This window comes from Peromyscus maniculatus, chromosome 14, assembly GCF_049852395.1.
Source record: "Peromyscus maniculatus bairdii isolate BWxNUB_F1_BW_parent chromosome 14, HU_Pman_BW_mat_3.1, whole genome shotgun sequence".
Classification (NCBI taxonomy): domain Eukaryota; kingdom Metazoa; phylum Chordata; class Mammalia; order Rodentia; family Cricetidae; genus Peromyscus; species Peromyscus maniculatus.
In genome coordinates, this window is record NC_134865.1 from 89,464,797 (window position 1) to 89,484,066 (window position 19,270).

General features: G+C 44.0%; 1 protein-coding gene across 2 annotated transcripts in view; it reads left to right on the top strand.

Annotated features, from left to right (window-relative positions):
- Rapgef5 (Rap guanine nucleotide exchange factor 5) overlaps positions 1-19,270 on the top strand; it is a 237,618-nt gene that overhangs the window by 52,655 nt on the left and 165,693 nt on the right. For both annotated transcript variants that reach the window (XM_076551566.1, XM_076551568.1), the window contains exon 6: positions 7,849-7,915. In XM_076551566.1, the coding sequence (XP_076407681.1) occupies positions 7,849-7,915 (67 nt within the window). The remainder of the gene's footprint in view (positions 1-7,848; positions 7,916-19,270) is intronic.

Sequence of the window (19,270 nt, forward strand, 5' to 3'; positions counted from 1 at the left end):
ACTCTGGATGCAAAGTCAGGTCCCAGGGTTTGAACCAACTGTAGAATACCATGTTCACCGGCAGGTTTTGTCCATTTCTTGGGAACTTGAGAATTTGGTCACAGTCACTAACTGGTACAAATGGTCACTGGAGAGCGAAGGACTTGCTTATTCTTACTAAAAGTACCCAACATAAAAGAATAAGGTTACTAAACCACAATTCTCTTCAGGATAGAGAAGATATATCCTTCCTGTATTAGAGATGTGAGCTAACTTCTGCGCAACGTAGAATGTTCTTAGATTTCTGAAGACCAGACTTTGAGCTGTCCCACTTGGAATAGAGGACGGTCAGAGAAAAGATGCCCAGGGACACTGTTCTCTTTCAGTTGAATTGCCACAACACCTCCCCGGCTCCTGCTCATATTTTCATCATAAGTCTGGCTTTGACCTAGAAATCTCCATTGTTGCAGTCTGCAGCCCACACTGATTATCTTCTTCTGCCAGTGTTGTGTGCTGTCTGCCTTCTTTCCTTGTTAAATTCTGCCCAACCCTCAAGGGGGAGCCCAAGGCCTGCCTTGCCTGAGAAGTTTTCCTGATGTTGTTAGGCTGTCTTGGACTTGCTTTTGGTAAACCACTGCTCTTGCTCTTGGTAATTTTAAAAGGAAAATCCATTCTTCTGTGTCGTTCTTAGCCTTGTGTTTTTTCACTGTTATTCCTTCTAACTGAAATGCCCTCTGAAGTCCTTTTGATTCTTACGTTTTCCATTTATGAACTAAAACCCCCACCCTGTGGTGCTTTTAATAACCTTTTTGATATTTGAAAGCTATTAAGGTCTACCTACGAAGTTCCACATTAGGTCCCCCTAATTCCCATCCTCTCTAAGTGACTTTAAAATGATGCCAGAAAACCACTTAATGTCCCTCTATAAACACAGATCTGTTCTGTACAAATGTATTTTTAAAAAGAAAAAAAAATAAAGGGGATTTTATATTTTAAAAAAGGATGTCTAGAGCAGAAAGAGAGATGGAACTATGCAAGCTTGCTGCCTAGTTTGAGGAAACACATATCCTGCTCTCTGTGACATAGTTCTTATGCCCCCCTAAAAGAGACAATTTGAAAGGATTGGGTTGGTTGGCAGGTTATAGCCTCGGGGAGAGGCACCAGTTGTAGTGATTCATTCAGACAGAAGCCCAAATTAAGTTTCTCAGAATGAACTTCTTCCCGACTCTCATTTTTTATTTTGGGTGGGAGAAGAGGAAAATGAGTGAAGATGGAGGAAATAACAGTGTCAAGAAAGACAGCCTCGTAATTCCATTAGGACTTACATGATGCTTGTTTCTAATAAGAACCTGCTTGAGAGTTGAGGCTTTGTGAAGCCAAGGTCAGCTCAGCTGCAGTATGGGACCTCTCAGCTTGCAAGGGTGGAGAGGCTGGGCTCTGAGCAGTCTGTCATTGACCCTGAATACATAGAACCATAGCCTTCCAGTTACAGACAGGTGATATTTATACTATTAAAAGACTTGCTGAGGATTGCTAATGCTCAGCTCAGGTGATTCACAGGATATGTAAAGAACAATCTAGTTTTTTGCTACGGGACCTAGTGTGTTATCTACAATAACACCCATCCTTTTGTGTGGCCAGAGAGTCCCTAATTTTGGTCTAATACAGTAAAGTTATTCAAATGCAGTGTCTGCTGCTTTCCCTGCTCTTCCACAGATATTTGATATTTGAAAGGGCTCTTCCACAGATGCCCTGTGGGATATGGTGAGGCGTGGGGTGGGCGGTGCGTTGCTACTTTGAGAAAGGAGAAGTGAAGTCTTTCCTGTCTGAGAGGAGGCTTTCTCCATTTAAAACTTCCTTGTGCTGACTGCAAGCCTACTGTGTTCCCAAATAAAGTGTTGACTGTCAGTCCTAGTCTTCCGGGACAGTCAGCTCTTTGACACTATGACGCTGCTCTTGAAAGCCTGGGATGGCAGCTGTTGACTCTGCCATCTCACTGGTTACTGCTTATGCTTCCTCTATGACTGGGTGGACTCTGTGTTCCAAGGCTGTGCAGTTCAGGGCCTTGCTTGACCCTGAGGAGACGCCCTTCCAAAGGCCTTCGGATAGTAAAGGGCTCGTTTGTGCAAGTCCTTTTCATATGTGGAGTATCAATGCAAAGTCTGCATCTTAGTCTTCTCTTTGGGGCTTTCCACTTGCCCTGAGCACTGCAGGTACCAGGAGACTAGGGACAGCCCCTGTTTCCCAGAGTTAGGTAAAACTATTCAAACTAGCCCTTCTTCAGCCTGTTTAATCCTGCCTCACTTGCTTCCCGTGGGAAACACAGAAAAAGGTTCTTGTCTGTGTTTTCTCTCCCATCTGCCTTGCTGATCCTGGGGCTTCTTCCTCTTGTAGCTCCTTGGTGTGACATGTCTCCTCCTCCTCCTCCTCCTCCTCCTCCTCCTCCTCCTCCTCCTCCTCCTCCTCCTCCTCTTCCTCCTCCTCCTCCTCCTGGGAGCTGTGAGTAACAGATTGCCATTTGCTTTTAACATAGCATTGCTTTTCAGATCTCCTGGCCTCTGACTCTTCAGGTTGGCCACACCTGAATAATAGTAAAACATAGTTTAAAAACCCTTACCTCTCTTTGATTGTCTCCACTTTGCATTCAGCATCAGCTCTACAGAAGTGGCTTCCAAATCCCAGGCCCCAGTGCTGCCTCAGCATCTGGATAACAGCGTTGCCTACATGCTAAGACCCCTTCCTGCCCGCTCACTCTCCTACCCTGCCATAGTTTTTGTCCGACACACATAAGCAGCGCAAGGAATCCTGGTTCCTGAGTAGCATGTGCTTCGTAGCTCTGGCCTGGGAATCCCAAGTTCAGACCTGTCATTCATTCCTGTCCAAATCTGCCCTTTGTCCTTCCGACTTTTCCTAATTAGATTCTCAGGACATTTGGACAGGAAGCAAATACCGTCTGTGTAGACAAATACTTTTTGGGTAGTAATTTTTTTCATAATGGAACTTGGCATGTTTTGCATTCGGATCATAGGTGAAGAGAGTTTCCATTTATCTCTTTAGATTGTCATGAGATTGAACTGGTCCTGTCTTTGTCACTTCTCGTTACCCCACAGCCATGGAGGCCTGAGTTCCCCCCAAGTTTCCGTTGTTCGTAGACAAGGCTTCTTCCAGGTGCTTATCCTTAACAGACCATGTCTATATTTGAGAGTAGTGTGGGGATTCCATCAAAATTTGAACTTTTGTGATTGCTTGTATTAGCATTTGAAATACAGCTGCTCAATTAAGTGGAAGGCACTTATCTTCAAATCCCCAAAATAAAATGTGAAAAAGCGATCCAAGGATACCTGATTTTATTCAGCTTTAGGTTGGTTTTATCGATGTGTACCTGGGCCCAGGAAGCCCCTGACAGTCAGCTTCTTGCTGCTCAGAAGATTTCTTCTGCCAGCATCCCCAGCAGCTGGTGGTGGGAAAATAGCTGCTGGGGAAGCCAGCTTGGACTCAGTATAGTAAGACAAAGTTTAAAAAAATCTTACTTTTCTATCTTACTTTCTTTTCCCATGGGCATTTGCTTTGTTAAATGAGTAGTTCTTTCCAGCACATCAGTGTTCTGTGCCGGGGATGGGAAGATGCTAACTGAAGATCTAGACTTCATTGTAAGAAGAGCAAGCTGTGGGGATCTAATGCGAGCAGTTAGGCTAATTATTACAGACTGTGCAGAAATCAGATCTTGAATAGATTCAATCTTTCCAAGTTATATGATTTTGAACAAAAGATGATTTGAACTTTATCTGTGTGAGGCTGGGAGTCAGTGTGTGAGGAAGGCTCTTATCTGGTTTGCTTTCTGTTGTGATAAAATACTCTGACCAAAATTCACTTGGGGAGGAAAAGGTTTTAGCTTACACTTCCAGGTCACAGTCCATCGCTGAGGGAAGCCAGGGCAGGAAGTCAAGCAGAGACTGGAGCAGAAATCCTGGAGGACACGGCTTACAGGCTTACGCCTAGCTCACTTTGATAGCCTTCTTAGTCATTCATCCAGCCCAGTGATAATGAAGCCCACAGTGGTCCTCCATCAATCATCCATCAGGACTGTGTCTCAAAGACATGGCCACTGGTCGGTTTGACCCATGAACATTCCTCAGTTGAAGTTCCCTGACTCTAGGTTGTGGAAGACTAGGGCCATGCTCTTACTTACATGTTTTCAAGGCCACTCTGGAATCGGGGCTGGGACTGCAGCAATAGTGATGAACATGGTGAGAAGTGGGAAGAATGCCCTGCAGGAAGAACCACGGCATTGCAGGATGGGTACCACATGTTGGCAGTATTAAGCAAATGTGATCGTTATGGCATTCTATTAAAGAGCTAGGCAGGAAATCAAGGGCCAAGTGGCCACAGTGGGGTGGTGGGAGCAGGAGGGGAGCCAGTGTCCCCTCTGCTTTTCTAGCTCTTCCAGCTCCCCACTCTGCCCGTGATCAGGGGTCAATCCTGCTCCCCTGAGCTCCCTTAGGCTCCATGAGATGTACAAAGTTTTCCATGTGGGGAGTTGGGGACCCCCTGAGCAGGGAAGGAAAGGTATCTCTGAACCTCACTGTTCTCAGCAGGCAATGAGGTTACTCTGGGTGGCATCTGGGAACAGCACTCCCAGATAAGGGGTGTAGAACGGGAACCTTGGTGTCTGTAGGAGACTGAACGGAACAAGAGAGACCAGAGCCAATCAAGTGGGTTAAAAGGTGGTTGCAGTTGTGTATCCGGGAGGTCAAAGGCCTGGACCAAAGGAGGCTGCACTGGAGGAAGGGATGTGAGAGGCTGTGATTGGTGGCTGGCCTTGGGTAGTGGGCGCAGAAAGGATGGATGGCCATCGTGTATCAGAACACCGTGAAGGGAGGAGGAGAAAAGAAGCAACGTGGCTTAACTTAATTCATGGGGCCTATCATTCCCGTGTGTGGCTGAAAATCTGGTTACTGGAATTGGCACCCAGAGCCACTTGGAAGGCAGGTGGAGAAACTGGGCATGCTCAATAGGATTCAGAAACAAGAGAGGGGCCTGGTAGCCAGAAGTTTCTTTGGACTTCTCTCTCCCACCCACGTCCCTCAGTCGCTTGGTCCCAAGTAAACACACAGATGTTTTTTTATTATTTATAAACTGTATGGCCTATGGGTCAGGCTTCTTCCTAGCTAGCTCTTATAACTTAATTCAACCCATTTCTATGAAGCTATGTGTTGCCACATGGCCATGGCATTACATGTCTGCTGGCATGTGGCTCCTTTGGTGGCCAGCTGGCGTCTCCTGGACTCCACCCTTCTTCTCTCATTATCTCTCCTGGGTTTCCCCACCTGGCTCCATCCTGCCCTGCCATAGGCCGATGCAGCTTCCTTTATTATCCAGTGGGAGACACACATATTCACAGCATTCAGAAAGACGTCCCACAGCATGGACTAGGGGTTCTAGGAGTGAATCTGTAAAGACCATGGTGGCCGAGGAAGTAAAAGTAGGCTGCAGGTTACAGCCAGCTCCAGGGAGAGCATCACACTCTCGTGTGTGATCTTCAGAAATGTTTCTGCCAAGGCCTGTTTGTGCTGGGAGTCTGAAAGACAGTTCTGCCTTTGAGCAGGGATGGATAGCTCAGCCACTGCTCATGAAATAACCATCGCAGTCGTAGACACATGAGCTTCCCTTGGAATTGCAGTTCCTCTCAGCAGCCTTTGGAAGACAGATTCACAGCTGAGTTTGTGCTAGTGCAAACCGCCCCACGCCAGCTAACTAAACTTTCAGGTGTTGTTTGTGTTAGATTATTTAAGGCAAGCTGCAGAGAGACAGAAGGCGGAGAGAGGAAGAGGCGCCATCTGATCTTACGTGGACTATGTTTATTCATCGTGAGGAGGAACTTGTGCCAGTCATTTGTGCAAAGAGCCAACATGCCTACAGAAGAAGATGGGATATGGCCCCTTATAGAGGCGGAAATGACTTTCACTATGGCCCTATGCCCTCCTTTCCGGAACTGCTTGGCCTGGCTGCAAGGGAAGCTGGGAAGTGTAGTCTTTTATCAGGAAACTGTCAGTTTGGGTCTGAGAGGCCTGAAAGGGCACATGCAGGCATTGCTGTGCAGCAGAGATGGGCAGATGCAGCCACGCAAGCCCCTGTTTGGTGCTGTGCTCTGTGGTGCACTTGGTTCTTAATTTCCTGTCAGATCTGTTCAGTCACCGAGTCAAATCATGGAAGCCGGGTTCAGTGGCTTGAGTTGTATAGTTTTACATCTCTTCTCAGTATAGCCTCCTTTACAAGAGATTATGCAGGTGACTTTTAAAAAGACATGCAAAGGTAAAAATGTTTAGTTTCTGTTGTTTGTTTTTACTCTTGGGGGGGGGGCTGCCACCCAGCTCCCAAATAAATCATACACGGAGGCTTATTCTTAATTATGAATGCCTGGCCTTAGCTTGGCTTGTTTCTTGCCAGCTTTTCTTAGCTTAAATTAATCCTGTCTACCTTTGGCTCCGAGGTTTTCCTTTTCTGTTCCTAAATACCTTTCTTTGTTTCTTACTCCGTGGCTTACTGTGTAGCTGGGCAGCTGGCTATTTCTTCTTTTCCTCCCAGATTTCTCCTTCTGTATATTCTCTCTGCCTGCCAGCCCCTCCTGTCCTTTCTACTGCCTTGCTCTTGGCTGTTCAGTTCTTTATTAGACCATCGGGTGTTTTAGACAGGCACAGTCACAGAGCTTCACAGAGATAAACAAAAACAACATAAACAAAGGTAACACATCTTAAAATACTATTCCACATCAAGTTTCCCCTGCAGATTTTTAGCAAGTGAGCTGTTCACTTAGTGTCTGTACCATTTGGCTGCTACGCTGGCAGTGAGGGCATGGGGCAGCCACGCTGGCCTCTGTAGCTGCATCTTCCTGGTCTTATAAAGACAGTGGCTTGTATTCCCTCCTGAGGTTTGAAGATCATGACTTTCGAGATCATCCTCTCTTACACAGTTGCCGCTTCGTTCTGTGGAGAGCTGGGAGAAGGCCTCCCGCCCTTAGGCGGATGCTTCAGCTGGCTCACCTCAGCTACTGAGGTGTGAGTCAGTCACTGGACTGCGTTCTGATGCTTGGCTCTACAGATCAGTTACCATAAATCTCTCATCACAGGCTGCGCTGAAAGGGATGACTTGTGCAAATACTTCTAGGATATAGTTTTATTCACTTGGTATTAATTCATTTTTTCCTTTTGACTAGACAAGGAAAAAAGGTGATTTATAAGATTTTTTTCTAAGTAGAAACACATTTGTGTAAATAATAAAGGTGTTTTTTCCCCAAACAAAATAATCTTGTACCACTATGTCTCATTAATTACTTAATATTTGCATAACTTTTTTTTCTCTTCACCTGGGCTGTGATTTTTCTGAAAAAGCAAAGTTCTTCTGTATTTTTTGTTTTATTTTATAATTTCCACCATGGGATTAGGCCTAAAATATGCTATTTCATAGTGAATTTGCTTGGGCTGAAACTCAAATGTAGTGGAAAATTGACATTTCATAGCTTTAGAGTTTCATTTAGATTCAGGGGGAATTCAGTACTTAATCACCTTATGTCCATATCCAGTTTTGTTCATATAGATCAGGTATGCTAGGGTTATCCTGTGATGGACTCTGGGGAGTAGCACTTGGTCCCCTGAACTCAGCTGGTGCATTGTGAAGAGGTATTGGATAATTGATTCTACAGAACAACTGGCTGGTAAAGGATTGTGTATCTTTGGCTCTGTCAACACCGTGTTATTGACACTTTTACTCGTGACATAAAGACAGTATCATTTTGCCCCCTTATTTCCCATAATTTAGTAGATAATTTTGAGCAGCCAGTACTAGGAGTAATTTGTTGTTTGTTTTTCAAAGGTCTCATCAGAAAGTAGAAGACTCAGAAGAAAGCAGCGATGAAATTCTTGCTCGGCTAACATCTGCGGTAAGACAATTACCCTACCCGATGGGAGAAATAATAGGACCAGGTCACAGGAGGGTGTGGACTGACGAATCTCTCTTGCCCCCCTGTTCCCAAATAACCAGTCAGAGGCTTAATATTAATTACAAAGTGTTTGGTCCATGGCTCAGGCTTCTTGCTAGCTAGCTCTTTCATTTTAAATTAACCCTTTTCTATTAATTGCAGTGGTATTGTGTTCCCCAAAATATTGTGTACCCTAATAAACTTATCTGGGGTCAGAGACAGAACAGCCACTAGATACAAAGGCTAGAAAATGGTGGCACTCACGCCTTTAATCCTAGCACTCCAGAGGCAGAAATCCCTCTGGATCTCTGTGAGTTCAAGGCCACACTGGAAACAGCCAGGCTTGGTGACACACGCCTTTAATCCCAAGAAGTGAGCCTTTAATCCCAGAGAGTGATGGCAAAAACAGAAAGATATATAAGGCATGAAGACCAGAAACTAGAAGCATTTGGCTGGTTAGGCTTTCAGGTTTTGGAGCAGCAGTTCAGCTGAGATTCATTTTGGATGAGGACTCGGAGGCATCCAATGTGAGGAAACAGGATCAGCTAAGGAACGCGTGAGGTGAGGTTAGCTGTGGCTTGTTCTGCTTCTGTGATCTTCCAGCATTCACCCCAATCCCTGGCCTCGGGTTTGATTTTATTAATAAGAACTTTTTAAGGTTCATGTTACAATTAATCTATGTTTTGCCATGTGGCCGCGGTGTTATGGTCTGCTGGCATGTTGCTCCTTGAGTGGTGGAGTCTCCTCAGACTCCATCCTTCTTTATCTGCACCTTCAGTTTGAATGTACCGCCTGACCTTATTCTGCCTTGCCATTGGCCAAAAAGCTTTATTTATCAACCAGTGAGAGCAGCACGTATCCACAGATTCACAGTGTACAGAAAGACGTCCCACAGCAGGAGGGAGGCAGTTTGGGAATAGCTGCTTATCACTGTAAGGGATCCATGGCGCGGTGCTGGCAGGCTGGTGATGCTGGCAGGCTGGCTGGACTGAACCCCACTGTAGCCCCCGGCCATATCACAGACACTTCTGGTGGACGGTGTACACAGCTTTCCTGCAGTGCCCTTAGCTCCTGGGCTTTGGAATCCAGGGACTCAACCTGGAGACAGTGGTAACTTGCTACACAGAAGGGAAAATATTCTGCTTGTTTAGGCAGAGAAAGGAACCATGTTAGGCAACAAAAGGTGATGGCATATGATATTACAGCATTGTCACTATGTTTTGTAAGGCCGTCAAAAAAGAGTGGTTAGTGGCTTTGCTGGTTCAAGAGCAATTCATGACTTTCTTTGTTGTAAAAGCTGGTTAAATTTATTATATTATATTATATTATATTATATTATATTATATTATATTATATTATATTATATTATATTATATTATATTGTATTATTATATTTTATTTATTTATTTATTTATTTATTTATTTATTTATTTATTTATCTATTTATTTATTTATGTATGTTTGAGAGGGTCTCACTGTGCATCCTTGGCTGGCCCAGAACTCACTGTTTAGACTGGGTGGCCTTGAACTCACAGTGATCTGCTTGCCCCTGCCTCCAGAGTAATGGGATTAAAGGCATGCGCCACCATGCTTGGCCCTGTGGATGTTCATCTTTAAGCTCATTTTTGACAGGCTCTGGAAACCTCAGGTAGTTAAACCTTCATGCATTTGGCTTGGCGGTTTCTGAGAAGCCTCTCTAGCCTCCCCGGAGATTCTTCCCTGCTGCTTTCATACCGTTGTCCTAGTTTGCATCTCTCTCTTTGATCAGCACCACGACTGGAAGCAGCTTGGGGAGGAAAGGGTTGAAGGGTTTATTGTAGCTTACACTCTATAGTCCCTCATCAGGGACAGCCAAGCAGAAGCTCAAGTTGGGAACCTGGTCATAGGGACTGAAGCAGAGACCACAGCGGAACACTGCGCACTGGCTCCACCAGGCTCATGCTCAGTGAGCTTTCTTACATGCCCCAGGCCCTGCCCAGGGCTGACACTACCCACAGTGGTTGAAGCACGTCTACATAAATTAACCATCAACAAACGCCCCACAGACAAGTCACAGATCAATCTGATGGATACAATTCCCCAACTGAGGTTCCTGCTTTCTAAGTATGTCAAGATAATAAGCCAAGATTAGCCCTGACACCCCTTAATAAAATGCTAATTGCAGAAAATCATGCTTGATTGGGTTGTATGGGAATGAAACTGTCTGCATGGAGTGTGATATACCAGGTCTCGACACCTGGACACAACTCAATGGATGAAAGTTCTTTACTACTCAGGAATGGGTTTTGAAAAGTAATTTAAGACTTCATATGGTAAGCTTTGATACAGAACCTTACATGAAAGGAAATCTTGACAGTGTGTTAGGAAAATATTTAACAGCACACTTCTAGGTTAAAATATAAAACAAAAAGGAGTGCTTGTTTTATACAAAACAATAATTACCATCTAAAAACCTCACTAAGTCTGATGCTGTGATAGGTATACCGTCTGTGCATGTGTGTACATACTCTGCTAAGATGCACAATAACACTGTGCAGTAGCTGGCACCATTTCTATTTTATAGGTAGGAAAGCTAGTATAGGTTATTTAACTCCAAACTGTAGTTTGAGCTGAAGAGAAGCAGAAGTAGAATTTCTCTTTTGCATTTTCCCAGGAGAAGAGGCTATTACAACCAGCTACCTAATTACCATAGAGTATCAATTTCTCAACAGCTTCTTTTCCTGTTTGGTGTGTGTGGTGGTTGAATAAGACTCCCTCTTCCCCATAGACTCATATATTTGAATGCTTAGTCATCAGGGAGTGGCACTACTTGAGAGGGATTAAGAGGTGTGGCCTTTTTGGAAGAGGTGTGTCACTGGGAGTGGGCTTTGAGGTTTCAGAAGCCCAAGCTAGGTCCAGGGAAAGCTGCTAACAGGGAGTGGAACCAGCCCAAAAGAGAGAAGTGCATGTTGCTGTTTATTGTTCCAGTTGGTGGCTTGAACCTGGGAGAGTGGGGCCTAAAAATGAAGCAGACTGAAGTCTTATACAACACAAGAGCTTTATAACCTTATTAAGAGCATCAGACAATTTATACTCTGAGTGTTAACAAGGTGTTCAATCACAAGGACAAGCCACACGTGGCAAAAACATGTTTTTCTATAGAGGCCTATGAATAACAACAGCTGAAGTAAACTCACTCCTATCCAGTATTGCCGTGAGGGAGGGGCACAAAAGCTATTCCAAGAACAGTTTTGTGTTTTTGAAGAAACCGAGGCCACAAGACTCATGTCTTGTTTTCTTGGAGTTTCTCACAAGCACTCAGAAATCTCCTTACACAACTCCATTCTTGGACCATGTCTCTACATATTGCAGTCAACAAAGCTGAATGAAGTTGGTGATTTAAAGAGCACCTTGACATTAGACATAGAAATTCAGTGTCTGGAGTTTGTGCTGCTTTGTTTTCAGTCTTGCTTGGGTCCAGTATTTCCTCACCATGCTCCCTTTTCTCCCTTTTGAGATGGTAATGTATAGTTTATGTCATTGTGTGTCAGAAGTGTGTGATCTGCTTTTGCTTTTGCTTTTACAGGGGATGTAGCCAGAGGTTTCTCTGTCCCACCGGGCGCTGTGGTCCCTCAGCCACTTATAAAATAATCACTCAGAGGCTTTTATTACTTACAAACTGTATGGCCTATGGCTTCAGCTTCTTGCTAGCTAGCTCTCTCATCTTAAATTAACCCATTCCTGTTAATCTATAAGTTGCCACATGGCCATGGCATTACCAGTCTGCTGGCATCTTGCTGCTCCTTTGGCAGTGGGCTGGCATTTCTCTGTACTCTTCCCCTTCTCCCTGTATCTCTGCTTGGATTTCCGGCCTGCCTCTAAGCTGCCTTGCCATAGGCCAAAGTAGCTTATTAATTAGCCAACCAGAGCAACATATATTCACACTGTACAGAAAGACATCCCACAGCAGGGGGTTACAGTTAAGAGATTGCCCGGAGTCTCAGAAGAGACTGGACTTTTAAACGTGGTTGAGACTGTCAGAGACTATGGGGACTTCTGAAGTTGGATTGAATGCATTTTTGCATTATGACATGACTCCAAGCCCATGGGGCCAGGGAGTAGAGTGTGGTGGTTAAGCAGGATTCCCCCCTCCGAATAGGCTCATATATTTGAATGCTTAGTTCTCAGGGAGTGGCACTACTTGAGAGGGATCAGGAGGTGCGGCCTTGTTGGAGGAAGTGTGTCACTGGGGGTGGGCTTCGAGGTTTCAGGGCCCAAGCCAGGCCCAGTTTCTCTTCTGGCTGCCTGTGTATCCGGATGTAGAACTCAGCTCCTCCAGCACCATGTCTGCCCGTGTGCCACCATGCTCCCTGCAATGATGAGAATAAACTAAACCTAAGCAAGCCTCAGTTAAATACTTGCCGTTATAAGAGATGCCATGGTCGTGATGTCTCCTCACAGAAATAGAACACTGAATACGACAGTGTCCAAGGCTGTGATGGAGCTCATTCCTAATCAGCTGTGAACTTGTCCTCTCAGGCTTTCCACCATCCTTTCTTGTAAAAAGTTCTCTTATCATGTTCCCTCCACTTGGGATCCTACTTTATAGAGAAAATGATCCAAATTTACCACCATGAACTGGGTCCTGGTTCTCCTAGGTCTCAGTCTGATTTCTCTCCTATGCCTTCTTTTCAACACAGCTCTCTTGGGTGATACTTGTTAGGGAGCCAGCAAGTCCTAATGAGACCCATTGTCTTGTCAGGTAAAGCTGGACACACTGTAAAAGTCCAACACTGCGTCTTCCTGGGGCTCTCTCTTCCTCTGACAGTGCTTGTCCCCGTATTTTCCCATTGCTCATGTACAGGGCCTCTTTCCTTTGCCCCACGTCTTCTTTTATAGGCCTCTCTGTTCCCTTCTTGTCACAAGACGATTAAAATAGCAAGCGTTTCTTTAATCTCTCTTTGATAACTCAACGATTTGCCTTTGAATGTTGGAGACATTCCCTGTCTCAGGGGTACCTGAGCATGGTGGTGATGAGGTTTTTGCTGTCAATTACTGTTTTATTTGGCCTTTGGTGACATCCTCAGCCCAACATGGCCACCTCCTTTATTGGAAATTTCAAGTTTTGTAAAGCCACAGTAGCACAGGGTTTGGATTCTCTAGCTCTTTAAGAAGGCAGAATATTAAAGACCCGTTCAGTGTGTAAGCTAAACCAGCCATGCCTAAAAGTAATTTTCACCAGGGAGGGGCTGGGGAGAGTGAAGGGATCTGTAATATTGAGTGCATAATGAGCACAATCATGTGATCATTTTTAAACACTTTGAGCAATCATCTTAAAATGTAAACACTCATTTCCACTCACCCCTTTCCTGTTGTCTCCCTTTCCTTTCTGGGAAATGGAGAAATGGAATGTAGTTAATCTCCTCCCCTCCTTCTCTCACTGACCTGAGTGGGCTTGTCTATTCAGTGAATAAGAGAAAGCTCCTCCCACCCCACCTGGAATGACTAACCTTCTGTCTGGCCGCCTCAGGATCACACACATTGCATTACCTTATACTTTTTATCTGTGGGAAATATAAAATTCCTATTTGGAATCCTCAGTCTGGCTCTGGCCCTGTCAGTGGTACAAGAGATGCTGTGTGATTTGGGGGAGGGCCAGGGAGATTGAGCACTGAGAGGAGGAGGTATCAGGTGAGGCCCGTGATGCCAGATCTGGTTCCAGGTAATATTAGCATCTGTGGAGCTGGGGTGTAGCACATTCTGGTGTTGTTTCGGTTTTCCTACGAGCCCCAGGGCTTGTTCCTCCTTCCCTCCTCGTGTGTGGGTGCTGCTTCCGTCATGCTAGATGTTCAGAGGCCACGGGTGTGGACTGAAGATCCCTGGGGTCATGTGAAGAGACCGGTAAAGCTCCTTCAGTTCCTCTTAGCTAGGCTTTCTCAGTGACACTTCACGAGCGTGCATAGCTTTCTACGGTATACGTGTTTACATATATACTCTTATGTTGGATGCTTATTGCACACCACCTGTGTTCTCTTCCTGAGAAGAGAGTCCCCCAATCCCATACAGCATATGTAGCTAGAGTTTTCCGGCCTTGCCCACAGTCAGGACAAATCTCTGTCACCCGCCAGTCCCACAGCCGCTCAGACCCAACCAAGTAAACACAGAGACTTATATTTCATACAAACTGTATGGCCGTGGCAGGCTTCTTGTTAACTGTTCTTATATCTTAAAGTAACACATTTCTACAAATCTATACTTTGCCACGTGGCTCGTGGCTTACCAGCATCTTCACATGCTGCTTGTCCTGGCAGTGGCTGGCAGCGTCTCCTTCTGCCTTCCTGTTCTTTTATTTCTCCTCTGTTAGTCCCGCCTATACTTCCTGCCTAGCCACGACCAATCAGGTTTTATTTATTGACCAATCAGAGCAACTTGACATACAGACCATCCCCCAGTACAGCCAAGTGCAGACCATCTCAGACACCTGCACTCAGGCCCATGGTCCCAATCATCCTCTATGCAAACCTGCTGGGTAACGCCACAAGGAACCCAAGAAGGGCTCCCACAGGACATACATTAACATCCCACAGCAAGCATACATCTCAACACACACATTAACAGCTTCAAAAAGTAACTTCCAGGATCAGGAGACAGGAACATAAATGTGCACACACATGCAAGCAGGCAGAACACTTGTACATATATAATAAATAAATTTTTGCAAAATTAAAAGAAAATGAGTTTCTAATTCTAAAGAAAATATCTGAGCCTACCCAGATATGATAATCTAATGAAATTCTACAGCTAAAGACTTGGTCTGTGGGAGCAGTACAATGTATGCTGTTTACCTTACTGTTGTGAGCTCAATGTCCCCATCTTATTTAATCTTTTCCAAGACTTGGTGTATAGTTCAATGATTGAGCACATGCTAAAGGCATGGTGTTCAGTCCCCAACATCTCTGTCACCAGAAAAGGACATACATTCAAGCCAGGCATGGAGGTATGCAGGTAATCCCAATACTTGGGAGGTAGAGACAGGAAGATTAGGAATTTAAGGCCAGCCTCAAACATATACTTCGAGGCAAGTCTAGGCTGTGCAAGATTATCTCAAAAGACAATTAAGAAAAGAAAAAGAAAAAAAAAGAGTAGTGGTTATAATATGTGGTTGTAATCTGTCCAGAATCATGTGACCAATGCTTAGTAATGAGTAAATCCTCCCCCCCCCCAAAAAAAACCCAGAAATATGTAGCATGAATCTTAATTGGTCTTAATAAAAACCTAGAGTCAGATATCAGGATGAAAGCTGAAAGATCAGAGAAGCAGAGCAGCCAGCCATTAGCAAGACTTCTTACCTCTTCTGAATCCTCAGCCTGAAAGAGGCTTGAGTTTCTGTCTCCTCCCGCCTTAAATTTCTTTCTCCACCCAGCTGTATCACTTCCTGTCTCAACCTCCCTAGTGCTGGGATTAAAGGCATGTGTGCCACCACTGCCTGGCTCTGTTTTTCTGTTAGACTGGATCGAGGCCCTGGGTGGCCTTGAACTCACAGAGATCCATCTGCCTCTGCCTCTTGAATGCTGGGATTAAAGGTGTGTGCCACCACTGCTTAGCCTCTAAGACTAGTGGCTTAGCTCTGCACTCTGATCTTCAGGCAAGCTTTATTTGTTAGATCACAAACAAAATATCACCACAGAAATGTATCACTGAGCTCTCAGTTTGGGCATTGATCACAGTGGGTTTGTGAAGTATGCTTCCTGTTTGGTCCTCTCTGGAGAAGTCTGAGGAAATATAAAATGAGGACCATACATAATTTTTTAAAAGTTTTATTTATTTATACAGTGTTCTGCCTGCATGTATGCCTGTGCACCAGAAGAGAGCATTAGATCCCATTGTAGATGGTTGTGAGCCACCATGTGGTTGCTGGGAATTGAACTCAGGACCTCTGGAAGAACAACCAATGTTCTTAACCTCTGCGCCAACTCTCCAGCCCCAACCACACATATTATAGTGGGCTACTTTTCTGTACATTGGTTTAAAAAGAACTTTTTATAGTTGTGTACATGAAATGGAATTTTGCATACATAAGTCAGAGTCACAGCAGTGTATAGTGTGTCCATATATGGAGGAAGGCCAGGAGACATGAAAAAGTAAGACTTATTTAGGTTTCTTTTGGTGATGATGAACTAAGGTAAATTTAAATCTATTTTTGTCTTCTCATATTGCTGCACCAATTAAGAGACAATGATATCTTGTGTATATTTTTGGTAGAAATAATCTAAATTCTTTTCTATGTTTGTGAATGCCAAAATGAGTGTAAATCTAATAGCTACCACACCATGGATTCCCTGTCCTCTACAGTTTCATTTTCATTACCAGATACTTGTATTACTTCACTTGTACATTATGGTCTCATAACTAAAAAAAAAAAATTCTTATTCAAAAGTGCTCAGAAATAACCTACTATTAATACTGAAGTATTTATAATTTACTGGGTTTTTTCTTGTGTGCATATTTCTTAATCAAGAAATCTTTTGGAGAGCTTGTTTGCTGATGGTAATCTATTAGTTTGCTGTTGATTTGTGAAAAGCCAAATGAGAAGCTGGTAAGAGGCAAGAATGGCCAGCATCGATGTGCTCGTTGCTTGTACAAAGATCCAGCTGGTGCTTTCTGTGTGCTGTTGCAGTTCAGCCTCCCCTTGCAGGGAGGGCATGTTATCACAGGAGCATGTTTGAGACGGGCAGTGTTAATCACACAATGAATTAACAAGACACGAAGCTGGGAGTGGTGGTACTCACCTGTAATCCTAGCACCCGGAGGCTAAGGAAGGAGGATCTTGAGTTTGAGGCCAACTATGTTCTGTGTAGTTACATAGCTGCACTAAATACATAAGTATTTAAAGTAAAATAGCAGGCTGCAATGGTAGGTTTTTCTCATTATTCACACTTAGATCACCATGTACTGAATGGTCTAATAGGTGGGGTTTGGGACTCCATTGTGGAATTTTTAAGATTTGACACAACGAGGCCTCTTGAGGAATTTTAAATAGTATTTTCATTTTTAACCTAGTAACATTATTAATATTGGTAGCTGTAGCTGCACAGTTTAGAAGTTAATTCAGATGGTTTATCAGGTATCCTGAGTCTATAGTGTGTGGCTTGGCATATGTGTTGACAGACCCTTACCACCTGTGAGGAGTGTGTGATGAATGCAGAGCTGTGGATGTCACTGGGGAACAAATCAGGGTGGTCAATTAGGATTTTAAATGGGAGGGGCACTAGGTGAACACTGGATATGAGGGACAGGGGAGAGTGACAGAGAGAACAGCACTGTGTTTAGAAATAACAGCAAGAGCATAAAAGTTCAGTGGTGTTTGTTATGTTTAAGGAACAAGCAGGGTGTGCTATGCATATGTAGTGGAAAGCATCCTATATTTAACACGGGCAGAGTGAACTGGCAAATGTCTGGAATTGCAGGAGGAGGGTTGAGATTCTACTTAGGTAAAAATAGGTACTGAATCTCCTGAGAGGATTGCAATGTGTGTAAGAAGCTTTATCTGTTAGATGGATTAGAAAAGGAAGAGAATCAGGCTCTTACGTTAACCCAGGAGACCCTGTTAGCCATCTTGCTTTCATTATTAAGCTAATTTCAATCAACTGAACCAGTTTGCACTGTGTCTCCACATGGTTTACTTGGGTCCAAGTGGCTGCAGGACTGGTGGGTGAGAGAGATTTGTCCAGACCATGGGCCGGGTGGGACACAGGAAAACTTCAGCTACGGCAGTGTGCCTTAGTAGTTAAAGTGCATGCTTCTGTTGAGTGGAACTTTTGGTTTCTTGGAAACATCGTGGTTTGTCTCTTCCAGACAAAGGAAGGAAGAAACCCTGAGAAATTACCTTCTCCTTTTACATATTGTGCTGGCCAGTTATATGTCCACTTGATACAAGCTAGAGACATCTGAAAAGAGGGAACATAAACTGAAAAAATTCCTCCATAAGACTGAGGCTTTAGGTTTGCCCCCCCCCACACACACACACCACTCAATGAGGTAGAGGAAGAGAAGGATGAGCGGAGAAGAGAGGGAGGGATGAGGAAGTTATCATAAAACCTTCAGAAAAACAATTACTAGCGTCTGTGCTTATTAACACAAAAGAATTCCTTCGAAATTATGTTACTAGCTTGTTTCAATTGATAATTTATAGAAGTGTCTGAGCCTAGCTGTGGTGGCACACGCCTTTAATCCCAACATTCCCAGACAGAGGCAGGCGGATCTCTGAGTTGAAGGCCATCTTAATTTATAGACTGAGTTCCAGGAAAACCAGGCTACACAGTGAAACCTTGTCTCATAAACAAAGCAAAGCAAACTGAAACAAACAAACAAAAAGTGTCTGGAGAGGCCAGGTAAAGTTGGGTGTTGTTACTGCTCTGGTTGGCAGCTTAAATCATGGAGAGTGGAGCCTAAAAATGAGACAGACTGAAGTCTCATGCAATAGCCAACTTTATTCAGAGCATCAGGCAGTTTATATTCTGTGGGTATTGTGAGAGTTAAGCAAGGTCTAATGAGGAAAGTTCACATGAGTATAGGCTGTATACGGTCAAGGGAACAGCCCATGCTTGAAAACATGTTTTAATAACAAGAGTAAGCACCAATGTGTGATCTGAAGCAGACCAGATCCTATTTATTACACTGGGGAGGGGCATGGTAGCAGAGGTTATAAGACTTGTTTACTTGGAGTTTTCTTAAAAGCTCTCAGAAATCTCCTCAGACAGCTTCATTCATGGATTTGTGTTCCAACAGGTGTGACAGAAACATGTAAGAGGGATAATGCACTGTATGAATTCAGCTTATGAAGATGTTCTAAATCATCTTCATACACGTTACAGAACATTTTCAAGGGCTCATCTGTACATTTACCGTAACTCAAGTAATATGAAGACAAACCAAGTTCATGGCTATTGGAATAGTGCCCTGGCACATAAGAGGTGTAACAGAAGTGTGCCATTTGTTGTTGCATTATTTCATATTCTGTACTCTGGGTAGGGACCCAAGCCTCTCAATATGGAACTGAACAGGTGATCTAGTGGACAGTTCTGTGATGGATGCCAATCCTTTCTTGAAATCCAGAAACAGGCATGAACTGCCTGTTGGCAATAGACATGCCATTGGCTTTTATAACTTGCACCTGGTAATCAGTATCATGCCCCATCCTGTGAGCTCATTTAGGATAAGCTGTCAAGACACTCTCAGGGTGGTTTTCTCTCTTCTGTTCTACAGCTTCCAAATTTGTAATTAAGCATATATTACTATAAGTAAACTGCACAACAAAAGTACTGAAAAGTTATCTTT